General features: G+C 39.2%; 1 protein-coding gene across 4 annotated transcripts in view; it reads left to right on the top strand.

Moving 5' to 3' along the window:
• The window catches only part of cdh23 (cadherin-related 23), a 1,363,918-nt gene extending 1,347,361 nt beyond the window's left edge, over window positions 1-16,557 (top strand). For 3 of the 4 annotated variants that reach the window (XM_039768746.1, XM_039768764.1, XM_039768754.1), the window contains exons 64-67: window positions 3,795-3,855; window positions 4,249-4,378; window positions 11,609-11,731; window positions 14,995-16,557. In XM_039768746.1, coding sequence (XP_039624680.1) covers window positions 3,795-3,855; window positions 4,249-4,378; window positions 11,609-11,731; window positions 14,995-15,318 — 638 coding nt within the window. In that variant the 3' untranslated portion in view covers window positions 15,319-16,557. Of the gene's footprint in view, window positions 1-3,794; window positions 3,856-4,248; window positions 4,379-11,608; window positions 11,732-14,417; window positions 14,529-14,994 lie in introns of all 4 variants that reach the window. The other variant, XM_039768795.1, reaches the window with a different exon arrangement.
• Window positions 16,558-19,805: the final 3,248 nt, after the last annotated feature.

A 19,805-nucleotide genomic window follows, 5' to 3' on the forward strand; every position in this document is an offset into this window, starting at 1 on the left:
CAAAAATCTCTTGGAGAGAGGATGGGGAAGTATGCCAATTATTTTACCTGCTATTCTGATCAAATTTTAGAGTTGTGATCCATGTTTCACAGTCAAATTACCAAACCATATTATAATACCATAACGAATAAGTGATTCAATAGCTAGTCTGTAAAATAACAACATAATATTTTTGTCCACTCCATGGACCCTAAGCCTTTGCAAGAAGTGCAGGCGTTTACCAAATCTAGAACAAACATGCTGCACATGACGGACCCGATGCAGCTAACTATCAAAGTAAATACCCAAATATCTGTATTTTGTTACTTGCACAACTCTTTCTCCATTAATAAAAACTGAACTATGCTCACTAATGGACTTTGGATCAAAGCCTGTTTCTTTTGTTTTATTAATATTTAAAATCAAATTATGTTCCCCACACCACTGCACAACCTCCTGTATCTCCAAATTGTCCAAATTGCAATATCTAAGTCTGCTGTAAACAGACACAGAATGGCCATATCATCAGAAAACTTAATAATATAATTTTTTGTGTACTGACTCCTACAATTATTTGTATATAGTGTAAAAAATTAGGGGAGCTTACACAACCCTGAGGAGTCTTCAGTTTTTTGTTTATGTCAGAAAGGGTTGAGTCGAGTCGAGTCAAGTCAACTTTTGAAAGTCCCTAACGTCTTACTGTCTACCACACTACTTGGTAGCTTATTCCAAGTGTCTATCGTTCTTTGTGTAAAGAAAAACTTCCTAATGTTTGTGCAAAATTTACCCTTAACAAGTTTCCAACTGTGTCCCCGTGTTCTTGATGAGCTCATTTTAAAATACAAGTCTCGATCCACTGTACTAATTCCCTTCATAATTTTAAACACTTCAATCATGTCACCTCTTAATCTTCTTTTGCTTAAACTGTAAAGGCTCGGCTCTTTTAATCTTTCCTCATAATGCAACCCCTGTAGCCCTGGAATCAGCCTAGTCACGCTTCTCTGGACCTTTTCTAGTGCTGCTATGTCCTTTTTGTAGCCTGGAGACCAAAACTGCACACAGTACTCAAGATGAGGCCTCACCAGTGAATTATAAAGGTTGAGCATAACCTCCTTGGACTTGTACTCCACACATCTTGCTATATAACCTAACATTCTGTTAGCCTTCTTAATGGCTTCTGAACACTGTCGGGAAGTCGATAGCTTAGAGTCCACTATGACTCCTAAATCCTTCTCATTTCCAACTGCCCATTGTGTATTCAAACCTAACATTTTTACTTTCTATGTGTAATACTTTACATTTACTGACATTTAATTTCATCTGCCACAAATCTGCCCAAGCCTGTATGCTATCTACGTCCTTCTGTAATGATATAACGGATTCCAAATTATCTGCTAATCCACCTAACTTGGTATCATCTGCAAACTTAACCAGCTTGTTACTTATATTCCTATCTAAATCATTTATATATATTAAAAACAGCAGCAGCCCTAGCACTGACCCCTGTAGAACACCACTCTTAACATCGGCCAGTTATGATGAGGTTCCTCACACCATCGCCATCTGCTTCCTGTGTCTGAAATGCCTGTGAGAAATGCAAAGTACCACCTAATTATTCACTTTGACCTCTATCAGCTTATTTACCAGAATCAGAGGCAATAACGTATTAAATGGCAAAATAAAATCAATAAACAAATGTCTAGCATAAGCAATGGGATATTCAAGATGATTCAAAATCAGATGTGTTGTAGTACTAAAGGCATCATCAGCACCCCTACTGAATTTTGAATTGCACAAAGGTGAACACTATGTGCTCGTCTAGCTGTGGATTTTATTACACCTGGAGCAACGTCAATGCTTCACCAAGAAATATGGTGGCAGGCATTTCAGCAGATGCCAGGGATGGCTCCCTTCCTCACTGACAAATAAGACCTCCAGGCTAACAGTGGGCAGCACTACATGCTAAACTGGGAGAGCAAGTAAACCTCCTTAAGAGGTCAGGAAAACAAGAGGGATGTGGCAACTTTTAAAAGAATACACCATCCAGAAATGATCATTTTTGATCTGTTACTTACCCCTCATTGTTTGTAGTGACAGACAAGAAAATATTTAAATCTGATGTTATCGTGAAGAACAGAGATAATAATATTCCGAATACAATGAGCTTCACCGGAGACCCACAATGAATAACAGCAAACAATATCAAAACATGCAATAAAAAATCTCAAATTACTCATGTTGTAAAATTGTACATGCTTCTCAGACCAATCTCTACGATGTTCATATGATGTGAAGTGCTACAGTTGTCAATTAATGATGAGCTGTTATTTGTAACTACGTCTAACCAATAAATCAAGGGGAAGATGGGTCTTCAATTGGAAAGGTCAATCCTGTTTGAAAATGCCTCACTGTTGGGCATTTTTCAATGTGAGTGTGGCTGGGTAAGCAAAACAAGATAAGTAGAGAAAAGGTTGGGGTGCCAGCTAGGCCACCCAGTTTAGTCAGAATAAACAAAGGAAAATTAGCCACTCAGGCTAACAGACAGCCGCAGTGGCTTCTTAAAGATCCAACAATTAAAGAAAAAATGTTAGCCAGAATGAGTCCAAGGCCAGGGTCCAAATGAGACACCTCCTGCTGGATTAAGGTGTCTTGTATATCATCTGGACCAGAAGGGGAGGAGCGTCAGCCTGGTGATGTCCTGTGCTATGGGAAAAGGAGAAGAAACTGTTAGCATCAGTGCCCTCTCTCATGCCAGAGTGGAAATGCTTACATCTCAAGAGTCAGGAAGATGGTCCCCAGACGCACGTGTGACACCAGAAATTGTTTATTTATCAGTATTTTAGCCAAATTACACGTTTGGGATGTCATGATCCTACATCTGGATCCCTAACAGGTGGATTACGTGACATGAGTAAATTCTGGTTTTTAATGGATGTTTTACTGTTGTTCAAGCTGGGTTTCTGTTGACGCCCATCATAACAGGAATATGGTGATTTGTATTCTTCATAAAAACGTGACATTTAAAGTTTCTCTGACGTCGCTACCAACATCACTGGGTAAGTTACACATAAATAAAACATGTTTGCCTTTAAGGTAACTTAAGCTCAAGGGGCAGGAGCATCTAGAAGAAAGTCCAGCCTTGCCATAATGTAGTCCCCCCCTTAATTGAGAAATGCCTCCAAGGCTGAGGTAGAAATCGCCGCTAGATGCGTTTTAAAGGCACTGACTCATCAAGTCAGGATGCGAGGTTGGCAAGGGGCTCAATTGGAGAGATAAGATGATAAATGAACTGAAAAAAAATCAAATAAAAAAGAGTTTTGGGAGTTGAGTTATAGGGTTACCTTAAAGTAGGTGAGTAGGTGAGTCACCATATCTGAGAGCAAGGGGTTCAAAACCTAGAAAGGCTGCACTCGTGTTGTTTCTGTTTTTCATATTTAGTTCTTTTTTTTGCTTTAATGAATTCTTCATGTGTTTAACTTTGTGCTGTTTTTTTTATTTAATACCTTTACTATTTTGCATACTTAGTGTCATTCTGGCATGGAGAGACACTATGAGAATGTTCACTTCTTATTACAATATCTACATTTATTCATTTTTCATAATATAATATAATTAACACTGCTTAATAATAAAAGCTAAATTGAAAACTGATACATTTCCTCCTGTGTGGAACAAAAATTGACTGTGCAGTGGCACCCAGTGGGCATATATCGCAACTGAAGCCAGTGCTGCTAGTCATAATGGTTGAAGTAAGTAACTCCGTCTGTGCAGATGCTGCAGCTTTCTGAATTTTAAATATGTCTTCTGTTTTAAAGGAAAACAAGGCTTCATGGACATACTGGACATGCCAAATACCAACAAGTACTCCTTTGAAGGGTGAGCTGGCCTGTTAGCATCCTTGTATTGCAGCTTACAAGAGAACATGGTTTTCAGCTCTTGATTTACACTTTACTTTTGTTCTGATTTTCTTAATCTTTACTTCATGTGAGTGACGCCCTGCAGTGTTTTCCTTAATGTTGCTTCATCACTTTTCACGTTCCAAATTGCTTTTAAATAATTTATTCCTAGTATCCTAAACGTTTTAGCAAAGCAAAAAACGCCTGTGGATTGTTGAGAAGATAAAAAGGTATTCTCAATGGAAACTAGCAAGCTGGATATAAGTTAACCTGTTAACCTTGTACTTTAGGCTTGAATGATAACAGGCTAGGCGCATACGCTGGTGCTAAATCTGTCATCATTTTTTTTTTCTTGTTTTCTCTCCTCTCACAGGGCAAACCCTGTGTGGCTTGACCCCTTCTGTCGAAATCTGGAACTGGCTGCTCAAGCCGAGCATGAAGATGACCTCCCGGAAAACCTGAGTGACATTACTGACCTGTGGAACAGCCCTGCCCGCACACACGTGTGTAAAATAAAAAAATTTAAAAAAAAAATGATACATGCAGAACCAAACAGAAACATTCTCAAACCCAACTTAATTTAATATTAGGTTACTGAGAGATGGAGCCCACCCCAAAAAGCATTGATTGCAAGACAGGAGACACCCTGGACAGGGCACCAATCTCAATTGTAAACCTTTGTTGACCCTGGAGCTAATTTAGAAGTTTCAATCTGCCTACCTCATGTAGTTTTTAGAGATTTGCAATGAAATTGGGGCAAAATGAAACATGCGCAGACAGAGGAAGAATGTGCAGACTTTATGTGGACAACAACTGGGCAAAAGATTCAGACCAGAGACACAGGAGGCAGCACTACCCACTACACCAAAAACATGTAGAAAAAATTGAGCTATTTTGAGAACGAGTGACTAAATTTGCAGGTTGTTTAAGAACAAGCAAGCAAAATGACTCATGTAAAATCCACACGAATACTTCAATTTATTCTTACATCGTGCCCTTCACTCAAAGTGCTAACACAGATTTACAGCCTTAATATGGTAACAGCAAAATACAAAACCTTACAATAATTACGCTTAAAACAATAAAACAGAACAGAATCTTACTACTTAACCTTATCAAAATCATGCCAATGCAAAGTCTCGTTGATTTTAGAATTGAGATATTTGTATTTCACAATGGATCCCATGTGAATGGGCTCATCCAGGTACTGGTATTTCTCAGGCTATACTTAATGCTACGTGACACATGTGCTTGAGGATGCTGCTGCTACATAAGCAGTGTACTGACTATACTTGAACGTGTACTTTAAGCTAATCTCCACCAGGTGGCAGTCATGGTGAGAAAATAACATCCGGTTTCGCTGTGTTGTGAGTTGAGAGAAGAAAGATATCAAAGATAAAAAATGTTCACATTCCGATGCTGTTGCAAAGGTACTAAAAAAAAAAACAGACAGCAGCAGCAAACAGTATTGCATGATGAGGAATATCCGACGCTTGTATTGCCTATGCAAGAAATGGATGAAGAAAAGCACCATGAAAACATTCGCATGTCAGCATTTAAATCTGATGATTTGCTTCACTGCATCGAACCATTCATCAAAGATGGAAGTACAGAGATTTATCCTGTTGGAGCTGCATTGTATAGTAAACAACGATGCTGACGTCACATACAAAAACATGAACATATATTTTTGCTAGTACTGCAACTTGCTCATGCGTCACGTTAATTTCTGAGGACATACTCAAAAGATGTGTCAAAAGAATGCAGGGAACGTGTGGCAGCCGTGATGCATGCGTGTAAGCATTCTGAGCGTGAAGTATAAACCGGCCCTTAGAAAGTGTAGCCACATTTGAAGAGGATTTACAAAATAGTTCCAAATATGGCTACTGGAAAGGCTTGTGCATTTAGTGTGATGAGTATGTAAACAAATGTCTAAAATTTAAAGGGTTTGGTGAAATTCAAAGCAAACTTCTCACCAAAAAACAAAAATAAAATAAAAAATTGATAATGCACGTTTGTTATGTTTTATTTAAGATCTAAGTACATTTCTACAATCTTCCAATCATTAAGCGCTTTGAGCATGAGAAAGGCACTATATAAATAAATGGAATCAATATCATTATAATTATCAAACAATTCATGTTTCTATTTAACACTCTAACAATTAGATCATTTTATTGTCAAACCAGAAATATAGCAGAGAATTAAGGATATTCCATTAACACAGAGTGGTGGCTCTGAAAATAAGCTAGAATCTTCCATGGTGAACCTACATTCAATTCAAATTAAGCAAACACTTACAGTATCTAAATTTAATATCAACAATAATTTTCTAAGATTGTCTCCTACAGAATGGAAGTTAGACTAATTTAAGAATAAAAACTCCAGTTGGAGAAAATGACTAGCTGGCCCAAGCAGAGTGTGGGCTGCATGGGAAGGTCGAACTTTACTGAAGCAGCAGATATCGGCAATGTTGAAAAAAAATCAACTGTGTAAAAATGTACGATCACACCATTTGTTTCGTTTCAAAACAAAGCAACACTGACTCTGCTCATAGACACTACAAATGACTACATAGGCTCCAGAAGGCACAGTAAGACATTGTATTTGTGATGTGCTGCACAAAAAAGCGAGAATCTCAACTTAACGTCTAACAAGCTGCCATCACCACTTTTTCACAAATTCTCGCTCCCAGTGCTGCCTGCAGCATGTGCTTCTTTACTTTAAAATGAAACTGTGAGAAGTGTTCTTGTATGTGTTTATATGTTTTTCAGCTGTGATACTGCATTATCTCTTTCCTGTGCCTCCATAATGCTTTCAGATCTTTATTTTGGCCAGCCCACATTGTAGAGTTTGCCAGGTCTTATTCAGAAATAGGGCGGCATGGTGGCGCAGTGGTAGCACTGCTGCCTTGCAGTTAGGAGACCCGGGTTCGCTTCCCGGGTCCTCCCTGCGTGGAGCTTCCATGTTCTCCCCATGTCTGTGTGGGTTTCCTCCCACAGTCCAAAGACATGCAGGTTAGATGGATTGGCAATTCTAAATTGGCCCTAGGGTGTGTTTGTGTGTGTCCTGTGGTGGGTTGGCACCCGTTCCGGGATTGGCTCCAGCAGACCCCCGTGACCCTGTGTTTGGATTCAGTGGGTTGGAAAATGGATGGATGGATTCAGAAATAAGCAACATTCTTCCAGTAGGAGTAATGCCTTTTATATTTCACAATGATACTACAGAGGCCTGGGTACAAATTGAGGTTAATTGCTAAATTGGAGTATATAATAAAAGCTTGAAGGGTCACAAGACATTTAAGGTCAAGATTGGTGAGGTAGTGCTTTGTCCATTGCCCCAATTTCATTGAAAACCAATACCTGCCAGATAATTTTGATTGTGAAAATGGTACAGTATTTTTTCAAAAGATTGCACATACGTAGAGTGCACAGTGGTTAGTACTGCATGCCCCATCACTGAAGAAGCCCAGTCATTGTCTGCTTGCTGTTAGCACATCCTTAATGTGTCTAGGTATTTTCTTTCCATAGTTTTCATCCAGCATCCCAAATATGTGGAGTTTATATGCATTGGGTACTTTAAATTCATTCAGTCCATGACCCTCAGGTAGAATAAGCAGACTCAAAAAATGTTACACAACATCTGGTTAACGAATGCATTTCCATGATTAAATTTCAAAATGTACAATTTTGGATTAATACTGAATTACAACAGTTTGGGTCTTATAGATTGATGCCAAAATGAGTCACATGGGCCAGCTTCTGACTTCCTAAAGCAGAAACAAAACTGCACTTTGGGTACTGAACCTGCTTTGTGAGAGAACTGCTCAGTATGCATAACCAGCATTGCTTGGACCAGCACGAAAAACCTGACATGCAAAAAGAGTCTGCGCCTCATATCTCCTCATATTTATACATAGAACGATAGATAGATAGATAGATAGATAGATAGATAGATAGATAGATAGATAGATAGATAGATAGATAGATTACGTTGGGCTGGCACCCTGCCCAGGGTTTGTTTCCTGCCTTGCGCCCTTTGTTGGCTGGGATTGGCTCCAGCAGACCCCCATAACCCTGTACTTAGGATATATAGCAGGTTGGATGATGGATAGATAGATAGATAGATAGATAGATAGATAGATAGATAGATAGATAGATAGATAGATAGATTGCGTTGGGCTGGCGGCTTGCCCAGGGTTTGTTTCCTGCCTTGTGCCCTGTGTTGGCTGGGATTGGCTAAAGCAGACCCCCGTGACCCTGTAGTTAGGATATAGTGGGTTGGATGATAGATAGATAGATAGATAGATAGATAGATAGATAGATAGATAGATAGATAGATAGATAATACCAGCTGAAATATTGTAGCTTCTGTATCTGAATTTTACCAGAACTTGAAGAGAACTGAATGGCACTCTGGGAGATTATTTTGTATAGGACCGTCTTTGCATTTACACAACATACAAGGATATAGACTAAAACTACAGAAAGTCACAAATGTAGATAGGCCAAAACATTTTTTTAAAATTCTTGAATACGTTGAACAGTTCAAAGTGTTTACTGATTAAGGTCAAAACCAAAGTTAAAAATGAAACCCATTCAAAATTTAGTTCTGCATTTCAAGTTTAAGTAGGATTAAAAGTCTCAAAAGGCAAACACATGTGTTTTCTGAATGACGTGTTTCAATGACAGGATCACTCGATGCAGAAACCTGTTGCCAGCCGCATTATCCTCAGGTATAAACTCACCTACACTCGGTCATACTAGACTACTTTAGACTCACCAATTAACTTAACATGAACATCTTTCGACATAAGAACAATTTTGACAAGAACAGGTCACTCAGCTCAACAGAACTCAATCTCTAGTCACCTAAATCTTAAAAAATACCATGCTGCTGTGTTTTGTATGTCTCCAAATTACTACCATCAACGTCACTATTTGGTAGTTTATTCCACATATCTGTTAGTCCCTGAGTGTAGAAAAACTTTCTGTCGTTTTTGGGAAACTTCCCTTTAACCATTTCCCATTTGTATGCCTATATTTTTCTTGAACTCATTTTTAAAATGACAGCAGAGGAGCACTATAATAATTTCCTTTGTAATTTTAACACCTCCACTTGATTAAAATTAAAAGTTCTTTCTGTCTTTTGATATGGTTCACACTCGGAAGAAAACTGAATGAGCGTGGATATTAGCATATTAATGCCTTTGGCTGTATCCAGATGCAGCGTGCAGAGTAAAGTTTATACAGTGTATACAGATCACCAGGCCACTGTCAATGCAAGTTTATTGAAGTAAAATGTTGTAAAGACAACCCATCACTTGGGCACTACATGAAAGACTTCATTAAGCTGTAAGATTTTTTTAATGAAGGAACTAATCCTATTTTAAATCATACTGGTTCACTTGTAACCTTCTGCCCTGGTAAAGGTACACTACTACTACTCTAAAGGTACGGCAAAAATTAATAAGATGTATTAAATTACAAAAAAACATCAACCATATATAATGATGCACAGAAAACAGCACAGAAATGACACTAAATGCAGTCCCAAACGGGTCTTGTTCATAATGTGTATGATGTTTGTTCAACAAGGAGGAGTTTTAGAGTTTATCGGCTACAGCATGATCACAGAAAAAAAAAGAAATGTCATCTTAACCAATCACATTGTGAACCTAACCCTACAATTTCTCCACAGTGGGGCCTCCAAAATGTTTCCAGGTTTTTCTACATAAAGTTCTTCTCCCACAGTTAAAGTAAATACAAATCTTTGCTGGTAGTGCTGGGAATTTGGTAATGATGAACATCTTCTACTGGCCAAGTCTGGCTATACTGTTAATCTGATATACCGGCAAACACAACACATTCTCTCCGTTATAATGCTAATAGTTTTAATAGTTCATCCAGAATCCCAAATAACTACTTGCCGCTACTTGGCCTGCCATGACATGACTTCTTTCACTCACATACAGTGGATTCAGAAAGTATTCAGACCTCTTTACTTTCTGCACACTTTGTCGTCTTGTAAATTTCATTTTAAATGGATAGATCTACTATATTTGCCCACCAGTTTACATTCAATAACCCATAAAGGCAAAGTGAAGCCACTTTTTCAGAAAACGTTTCAAATGTATTAAAAATCAAACACAGAAATCTCACATTCATATAAGTATTCAGACCCTTTGCTATGGCAGTCCAGATTGTGGGCAGGTTCATCCTCTTTGCTTTCATTCTCCTTGAGATGTTTGTAGAACTTGATTGGAGCCCACCTGTGGCAAACTGAATTGATTGGACAGTTTGGAAAGGAACACAGCTGTGTGTATGAGGGCACACTATTCAAACACTGCATATCAGGGCAAACATCAAGCCATGAAGTCCAAGGAATTTTCAATAAACCTTTGCGATAAAATTGTGTTGAGGCGCTGATCAGGTCAATGGTATAAAACCATTTCTAAAGCACAGAGTGTTCCCAGGAGAATTATAAGAAGTTTGGAGCTACCAGGACTATTTCTAGCAATTAACTGAGCAAGAAGGGCGTTGGTCAGGGTGGTGACCGAAAACCCAATGGTCTAACAGAGCTTTAGAAGTCTGCTGTTGATATGGGAATACCTGTTGGAACTCCATCAATCAGGTATTTATGGTATGTGGCTTGACCAAAGCCACTCTTGCCAAATGGAATTTAAAGGACCCCCGAGAGCATGACGAAAGCAATTCTTTGGTCTGATGAGATAAAAATTGAACTCCAAGCACTATGTCAGTTTGAAGATCAGGCACTGCTCATCATGGAAGCATGGTGCTCCCTGCATCATGCTGTGGGAGTGCTTCTCAATAGCAGGGACAGGGAGACTGGTCAGAATTGGGAAAAGAACGAATGCAGCCAAATAAAGAGAGGTCCTTGAAGAAAACCTGCTCTGGAGTGTGTGTGACCTCAGACTGGGGTGATAGTTCTTCTTTCAGCATGACAACGACTCCATGGAACAACAAGACTATTGTTGTATTATTGAATTGGCTTCTGTGCTGAAGTAACCCAGCCAAAGCTTAGACGTAAACCTTGTAGAACATCTGTGAAGAGAACTGAAGATGGTAGTTTATAGACATGTCCCATCTAATCTTAACAAATTGTGAGAGGATTTGCCAGGAAGAATGGAATAAACTGGTCATTTTGTACAAATGTAGAAACTTGGAATCATCAATCAATTGAAATGGCACATCTTTGGAAATGTGAAAGGAAGACTGGGAAAAAATACAAATGCCACACAAATGATATGCAATAATAAACAAACATTAGATTCCATCCATCTGCTATCTAGTTAACCTGCGTAATTCAATTCAGGGTTGTGGGGGCCGAGCCTGTCTCAACAAGATCAAGCAGAACAACCCTGGGATGGAGTTGCAGCTGATCACAGGGCACAATCACTAGCAGACCCAAATTTGGCCTTACAAGTAGTCACCAAATTATTACCTGAACATCATTATTTACATATTCGTTATCCTTGTTAAGATTATATAGTACACAGCCTTCTTTGTCTGTTTAATTGCTTGGCAATCATGCATACAGCATACCACATCTGAACTGAACTGCATTCACCCCCAGAGACTTTGAAAACTTAGTAGCCAGCCATATGCTAAGTAGCCAATCGTTGAACTTGTCAGAACAGGGAAGGCAGAAGAAGTTAAAGTATGTCTGTAATCATTCTGTACCCCATCTTAATGCCAGTTTCTTTTTTGCAGGGTACATTTGGCCGTGAGCCACAGGCCTCAAAGCCAGAAGAGGACAGATATCTTCGGGCAGCGATCCAGGAGTATGACAATATTGCCAAGCTGGGGAAGATTATGAGAGAAGGTCCTATAAAGGTGAGCACCAGGACAGGTCACTATTACTGCTTACTTCAAATCACGTGACTCATTCCCTACTGACCGCTTTGGCATTTATCAGATCAACAATTCTGTGTTAATCACATCATCTCAACTGTCAAAAAGAAGTAGGGCAAATGAGGAGAATCCTTCATTATATCCTTCTATATAAAAGCGGTCAGGATTGTCCTTCCGTCCCGTGAGTGCTACGCAGGCGTGGAGTTTCACACACGCCCCATCCATTTTGCAATGCACGATGGGATTTGTAGTTTCGTTTTTCCAGGTAAAAGATGATTTTCTACTCCAGACTGTGCGATATCTTCTTCTTCTTTCTTACTATATAAAAGCGGTCAGGATTGTCCTTCCGTCCCGTGAGTGGAAAGCGTAGCGGTATTCCGCTTATCACAGACTTACTACTTGCAGCTTGCAGTACGAAGCGACATGATGTGAGCAGAGTTCTGGTGCTCCCATCGTTCCCTTGCTTTTGTGTGCGATGCACTGGAAAAAGACAAACTTATGTCTCTGGAAATAATTAATGTTGATGGAGTACAAATGCCTCACCGCTTAGTAAATATCAGGGGGGTTCAAAAGGGCGACCTCAATATAGAAAAAAAGTTTACATTTCATCACAAAAATAACAGAAACTACGAGTATTAAAGTAATACCGCTCAAATGCAATATAACCAAATTAATGACTCTGTATAAAATATCAAATTGATCTACATATTGAATTGCCTTAAGAAGTGGTCAACTTAAAAGTCGGTCGCCTTAAAAGTTTTAAATAATTTTATGAAAATGTGCGTAACACCGTTTCACACAAAAATCGCCCCATAAAAACAGCAAGTCCATTTTATGCTTAGTTCACATAAAGAGATAACTATAAAAAAAAACACTACTTCCATTTCAAACACTAGCATTTTTAGATTGTCACTGAAGTAGCAATAACACACAAGTCTTATTCATTGGGTAGGCATGTTTTTTCAGTTTTGTTTACAACGCTAACACAAGGTAAATCAGAATGCCGATATCAGGCATTAGGCATCTGAAACCAGATGGCTTTGTCTGGACACATGATGAACAAGTGCTTTTAAAGGTAGCCAAAGATATGGAAAATATACAGTAGAATGAGGCAGTACATGTTAGCCGATGCCGAGAATCTAGGAAATATAGACTCGATTTGTTCTAAAGGATTGTTAACGAAACAAGTAAAAAAATGCGATCTACCAAAAGAAAGCAAACGTTTGTATTTTTGTTCATCTGAAGAATGAGTATGCAAGTTTTTTGTTTCCCTTGGTTTATATATATATTTTGAGTTGAAATAACTTTTTTTGAGTACTTGGGATTTCTTGAATGATATTACAAGAAATAAAAGATGTCTTAATGCAACTGAAATCATTTGAACTTGGTGTCAGGTTTCACTTTTGCCTTTTTGCGTTTAATTCCCGTGAGATATTATATTCATACATCTTGCTGTTGCTGCTGTAATACAGTATAAGAGAAACAGCACATTTAGAAAATGGAGACTTAATATAATAATAATACTAATAAAAGAAGAATAATAAAACTCACACAAGTGAGGGCTTCAATATTAAAATATCAATGGTATCCGTCAATAAGGGTGCGTAAATAAAGGCGAGCTTCAAAAGGGCGACCTCAATTGGGTGCAGCGAATAAAGGCAAAAGCAACAAAATTATTACAGAAAATGTGTTAAAGGCAATGATTGAACGTATAAAATTATCAACGAACGTCTTGATTCGCCACGCTCAATTGAGGTCGCCCTTTTGAAGCTCGCCTTTTTGTGCGCGCCCTTATTGAATAGAGCTAATATCAATCAAATACAGAATTGGACAGATGGGTATCCATTCTGTTGGACCATCAAATCAAGGCGGCCAATCACAGAAATCAGGCGTCTCCACTGTTCACTTGATGAGCTTGCGACTTGCGCAAGACAAAAAGGTGCAATTCATTCACACCTACAGTGAGGCCCTCACCATCCATTCATCCATTAAGAACAGGGCTTTCTAAACCATTAAGCAAGCATTTAGATCTTCATTTGCACTTAAATCTGTGTTCCTAAGGCACACGTACACTGCGACTCCCAGGTGGTCACACACTTTGTTTGAAACGTAGAACAAAAACCCACATAACTTGGAGAAACCCCAGGATAACATGCAAGGTCCATGCATGCCTGGAGTGGAACTATCCCCCTGTAAAAATGAAATTACAAAGGGGATCATCCCAATAAAACTGAAGTCAGTGCCTGTTCAGATGATAATCATTTGTTAGTAATTTTGAAAAGCTACGTTTCCATCATCCACATTGTGACCTACACATTACCAGTCATTTTTAAATGTATGTTTTGGGAAGTGATTTTGATGAAATTCGTTTTTTGTAGTTAAAATGCCATTTCTGTGTAAGTAGAAGGCCAAAAGTGAATAAAAAATGGTGCGTTTTCAAATGTTTCTGTGTTCATGTGGACTAAGCCTTTGTGGGGATGAGCAATAATTCCAGACAGCATTAGTTTAAAACCTTGAACCTGTGCTTGATTGGGGTCCCAACTGTTGGACATCTGACTCACAATTTACCTTCTTTACAACTGGGAGGAGTCAGATAAAACAACACTTGTATTCTACAGTCAGGAATCTGTGGTTCTTTTATTTTTAACACAAATCGTGTCACTGCCAGGAATCCCTGCTGAAAGTTGTCCTGGATGACTATCTGAGGCTGAAGAAGCTGTTTGCTGCAAGACTGGTCACGAAATCTACCAGCAATGGAGACCAGTCATCTGAGACAGAGGTGTGGCAATAGATGGCACAATGTTTGGGGTGATTTGCCCCATACACTGTCTCCATGGTACAGCATGGTGTGTGCTGTGTTTGAGTGTTTGCAGTGTTAAGAAAGATCTTTTTAGCTTACTACTCAGTTGCTTCCATATGTGATTTGCCTGGATTCTTTGCTTTTGTTCCAATTGCCTTTTCCTTATAACCCTTGGCTCTCAAAACCTGCACAGTTCTGACTGATTCTTGACTTTCTGTGCATAAAGAAATCATTCCATTAAATCAAGATCTTTTCCTTCTGGGAAGTGTAAACAACACTTTGCAACAAGTATATAGTACATAGGTATTTGAGTGTATGTAGTGGACCATGGGCACCAGATTACAAGCCTTCAAGTTGAAACAACACCACACAAGATCTGTGCCTGCAAGCTGAGTAATTTACATGAAAATCTTGCACTAATACTTTTTCTCTTCTATGCATTTAGCTCATCCAGAGTGACATGGACGACGACGAGGAGGAACGGCCACAGAGGGGTACTTTACGTTTAAAGCACAAAGAACCAATTGAGTATAAAGGGCCTGATGGAATCCACATGGTCCATGGAAGTACTGGAACTCTTCTGACTTCCGACATTAACAGCCTCCCAGAGGACGATCAAAAAACCCTAGTAAGGTCACTAGAAGCCCTTCATAGTGACAGTGGACCTTACACTGACCGCAATGCCCGGACAGAGTCTGCTAAGTCTACCCCACTGCACAGAACCAAGGAAATCATTATGGAGAGTCCCCTGGAAATCACGGAGTTATGACTAGCGGAGGCCTCGCTGGTTTGATCAAAGACACCTGCTCTCCTACTGCAACTAGCATGGACTGGGCACCAGCAGTATGGAGGGCAGGCGTTGATCAGGTTGAGAGCGGTCGGGAAGAAAGACCAGGAGAGATCGAAAGTTACCTACGTGCCCTTCACTTGCAGTTGTTGCACAGATAAAGCGAAGGGACAGGGAAATAGTGTGCTTCCATTCAGACCTGATGGGCTAGAAGGTAATCTAGGCCATTTTTAACCAATAAATTGGAACACTGAAAGTTTTGCTGCTAGGGTACCAGAGACAGTGACTCTTAAATCAAAGCAACACAAAGTATGGAAACTTTAAGACGTAAGAAAGGGTTTGAAAGTGTTGCACCACCCCACCCACCTTCATGGGAAATTACTAGGGCAGCAGCGTTCCAATTTCTGCTGCTCTGACAGCACACTAAACAATCGGTAACCTCTGCTATACGTCAAAATGCAAAGATGTCTCCTCCTGACCGCCTGACCTGACTAAATCAGCACGAGGCCATACTAAATGATTTGTCTTACAAAAGACAAGTGCGTATTCATTTTGAAGCTGCTGCAGCTGGGATTTCATTATTACGATGGCTCTTTTCAATTAAACTCAGGGCAGCACCTATCCCTGTTACAAGAACACCTCCACACAAATAATCAAACTACAGTAGAATCTGCTAACTCCATTTATTGAAACTGGAATCAATAGTGTTTGTTTTTTAATCAAAACTTATTGGCAATACTTCCACTCCTCTTCTGCTCACACTCCTATTGCCTCTTCTCAATATGCACCATACCAGCCTAAGTTCAGTGAAGACTGGCACGGAGCAGAGCAGCCCCCAACAAATTGAACCCCACTCACTTTGGACATTGCAAGTGGGGGCTTTTGCCTTGAAACAGCAGATATGTTTTCTGGGAATTACTTGGGGAGGAAAAAAAAAAAAAAAGTAGTGTGGGTTTTGAACACTGCCACACAATGGACAGGACACGACTCGATTTGTTCTAAAGGATGTCTTAATCGTAACGAAACAAGTCAAAAAATGCGATCTACCAAAAGAGAGCAAACGTTTGTATTTTTGTTCATCTGAAGAATGAGTGTGCAAGTTTTTTGTTTCCCTTGGTTTATATATATTTTTTTGAGTTGAAATAACTTTTTATTGAGTATTTGGGATTTCTTGAATGATATGTACAAGAAATAAAAGATATCTTGATGCAACTGAAATCATTTGAACTTGGCAGGTTTCACTTTTCTCTTTTTGTGTTTGATTCCCCCGAGATATTATTTTCATACATCTTTGCTGTTGCTGCTGTAATATAAGAGAAATAGCACATTCAGAAAATGGAGACCTAAAAGTATTCAACAGTTTATGGAAGAATAATAAAACTCAAATGAGGGCTTCCATATTAAAATATCAATCAAATACAGAATTGGACAGATGGGGGTATCCATCTATTGGACTATCAAATCAAGGCAGCCAATCACAGAAATCAGGAGTCTCCACCATTGATATGATAATTCACACCTACAGTGGGGCCCTCACCATCCATTCCTCTAAGAACAGGCCTTTATAAACCATCAAGCAAGCATTTAGATCTTTATTTGTACTTAAATGTGTTCATCAGACACACGTACACTGCGACTCCCAGGTGGCCACACACTTTGTTTGAAATGTAAAACAAAAACCCACATAACTTGGAGAAACCTCAGGACAACATGCAAGGCTTATACATGTTTGAAGTGGAAATTTGAACTTAAAGATGGACTGCCCACAAAGCCTGCCCAAAACAAGTATAGTGATTTCTAACTGGGAAATGTATTGTTTCAATTGGGCAAATCAGCAATTAGCACTGCTAAGTGAGATTAAGGAGCTCAGATTTAATTAGATGATTAATCTGTCAAGGCTTGCAGTGTCACTGAGCAGCACCCATATGAACAGTCTTGTTACTTCCCAACAGAACTGGTTTTGGACAAGTGTGCCCTGCATTGCACTGGCATCCTATCCAGTGCTGGTTCCTGCTTTTCCATGGAGTGTACTATGCAGTACCAAAAAGGCAGGGTTTCTGGGGGGTGGGAATCCGCCACCTTTAGACTCTTATATTCCATGGTACAAAATGACCAATAGACTTTCTGAACATTTTATCAATGGCATATTGAGTTTAATTTTTTCGAACTCTGGTTAAACGTTGAGGGGAGGCTTGCATCACAATACATCAGTTGAAAAGACGGGTTAACATTTACCATCCACATTACATTACAACCTTTTCCTTTTATGCAAATGATAGTGACTAGGATCAAATTGTTCCATCTTGCTATACAATGTAAAATACAGTAAGTATAGACCACCACCACAAATCCTATTCAATGGATTGATCCTGGAGCTCAACAACCAACATTACTTGAAGCCCATTACAAAATAACAAGGGGTCAAAATACACAATGCATTACAAAAAGGTACACATTTGTAATCCTTATACCCATCTACAAACTTGAATCAATTTATCGGAGGTTGCCTTTGGTGTCCGCAGTAAAGAGAAAAGCATTTAAAACTGTCCCATTTATATACTGAACCCAAAAACACTCCTACCAAAAGTTGGCCTTGGCAGATTTCTTATACATGTCTATTCCAAATAGAGTCAAGCCACCCTTTAATCCATTCCTATTCAATGTAACCCACCATTCTTGTACTCGCACAGTGTATCAAAGACAAAAACTTGTCAATATGGAATTACAGTGGAACCTCAGTTCGCGACCATAATTTGTTCCAAAACTCTGTGTCGTAACCTGATTTGGTCGTGACCTGAAGTAATTTCCCCCATAGGACTGTATTTAAATACAATTAATCCGTTCCAGACCATACCAACTGTATGTACATATTTTCTTTAAAGATTTTTAAGCACAAAAATAGATTATACGATAGAATGCACAGTGTAATAGTAAACTAATGTAAAAACATTGAATAACACGGAGACAAACAAGGCTCCCTGCTCAGCTGCACGCGAACCTGCGCGCTCTCTCTCTCTCCTGCACCAGCTTTATTTATTATTTATTTATTAAAACTGGCCTTTGACGGGAGCTGTGGACCCGCTCGCTATACCAGGGGTGTCAAACTCCAGGCCTGGAGTGCCGCAGTGGCTGCAGGTTTTTATTCTGACCATTTTACGAATCATTGACCAGTTTTCACTGTTAATTAACTCCTTTTCCCTTCATTTTAATAGCCCTGTTTTTAAGGATTCAGTCCTATGAATTGATTTGTTTCTTCATGAAATGGCAGCCAAACAGAAATAAGATGTAAAATGAGTGAAACAGATGAGCAGTTAAACTGGGATATCAAACTCCAACCAATTTATTTAATGAGAAGCTGATTCTTGCTGTTAATTAAGCCCGTTATTTAATTTTGTGGTCTGTTGCTGCTCTCATTCTGCCACAGCAGACATTTCCAAAACTGTTGATTTTCTGTTCGTCAAAATCTTTTGGTGACCTGAGAGATCAACCTTAATGAGACCTTCACCTTTTTTTATTTTCAGATATTGTGTGATGGGCACAGGTGAGCTGGTCATGTGGCAGCTCGTTTGTGTCTCATTGTTTGGCTGCTAATTAAAAAAAAAAAGACAAACTAAGGGGCCCCAAGTCAAGTTAATTAAAACTAAAGCAAAAGAAGTTAATTAGCAGCAAAAACTGGTCACTAATGAAGAAGATGGTTAGAATGAAAACCTGCAGCCACTGCGGCCCTCCAGGCCTGGAGTTTGACACCTGTGTGCTATACCACAGTAGGAAGCTGGGTTAAGAGGAGGTTACAGTTTTGAGGGAGAGCCCCTCTGCGTGATGCACCGAGAATAACGTACAATGCCCAGAGGAGAATGGGTGGTCCCGTGGCCTGGAACCCCTGTGTAAAAAGTAATGACTGCTATTGCTACTTTAGCAGAATTGTGTGTCTAACTCCTAGGCAGAATCACCATTCAATGTAGTTGCAGGGTAACACACATTTACGGTAACAAGACGCAAGACCAGAGCAGCATGGGATCATTGTGAGCATATAGCACATTGCAACACAGTTGTGGAGTCCATTCTTTGGTGGGTTGGGACTGTTTTGGAGTAACAGAATATGACATCAGGTGGTCCTAAGGTTCACGCTCACTGCTTACATCCGGTTAGCAGTATATATTCAACCACCACCACTGTATGAACAGTAAAAGCTGTTACCTACCATAATAACTTCAAAAGCAAAGAATGACAATTAAATCTGGACAGATTTTTAAACTGTGATTAAGACTGAGGGGAGTCTTATGTATTTATTCATCTGCTTATTCCATTTAAAACCATGGATAGACACCAGAATTGACAAAAAACAGGGTTTGACTTTCAGTTTGGTACTGTAACCAAAACCCTACAAATAAGAATCATAAACATAAAATTCAAGTGTTGTTACCATAAACCTGCAGTAGTACAACTTAAGAGAAAGACAGACACAAACA

Source organism: Polypterus senegalus, chromosome 1 (genome assembly GCF_016835505.1).
Source record: "Polypterus senegalus isolate Bchr_013 chromosome 1, ASM1683550v1, whole genome shotgun sequence".
NCBI lineage: Eukaryota > Metazoa > Chordata > Cladistia > Polypteriformes > Polypteridae > Polypterus > Polypterus senegalus.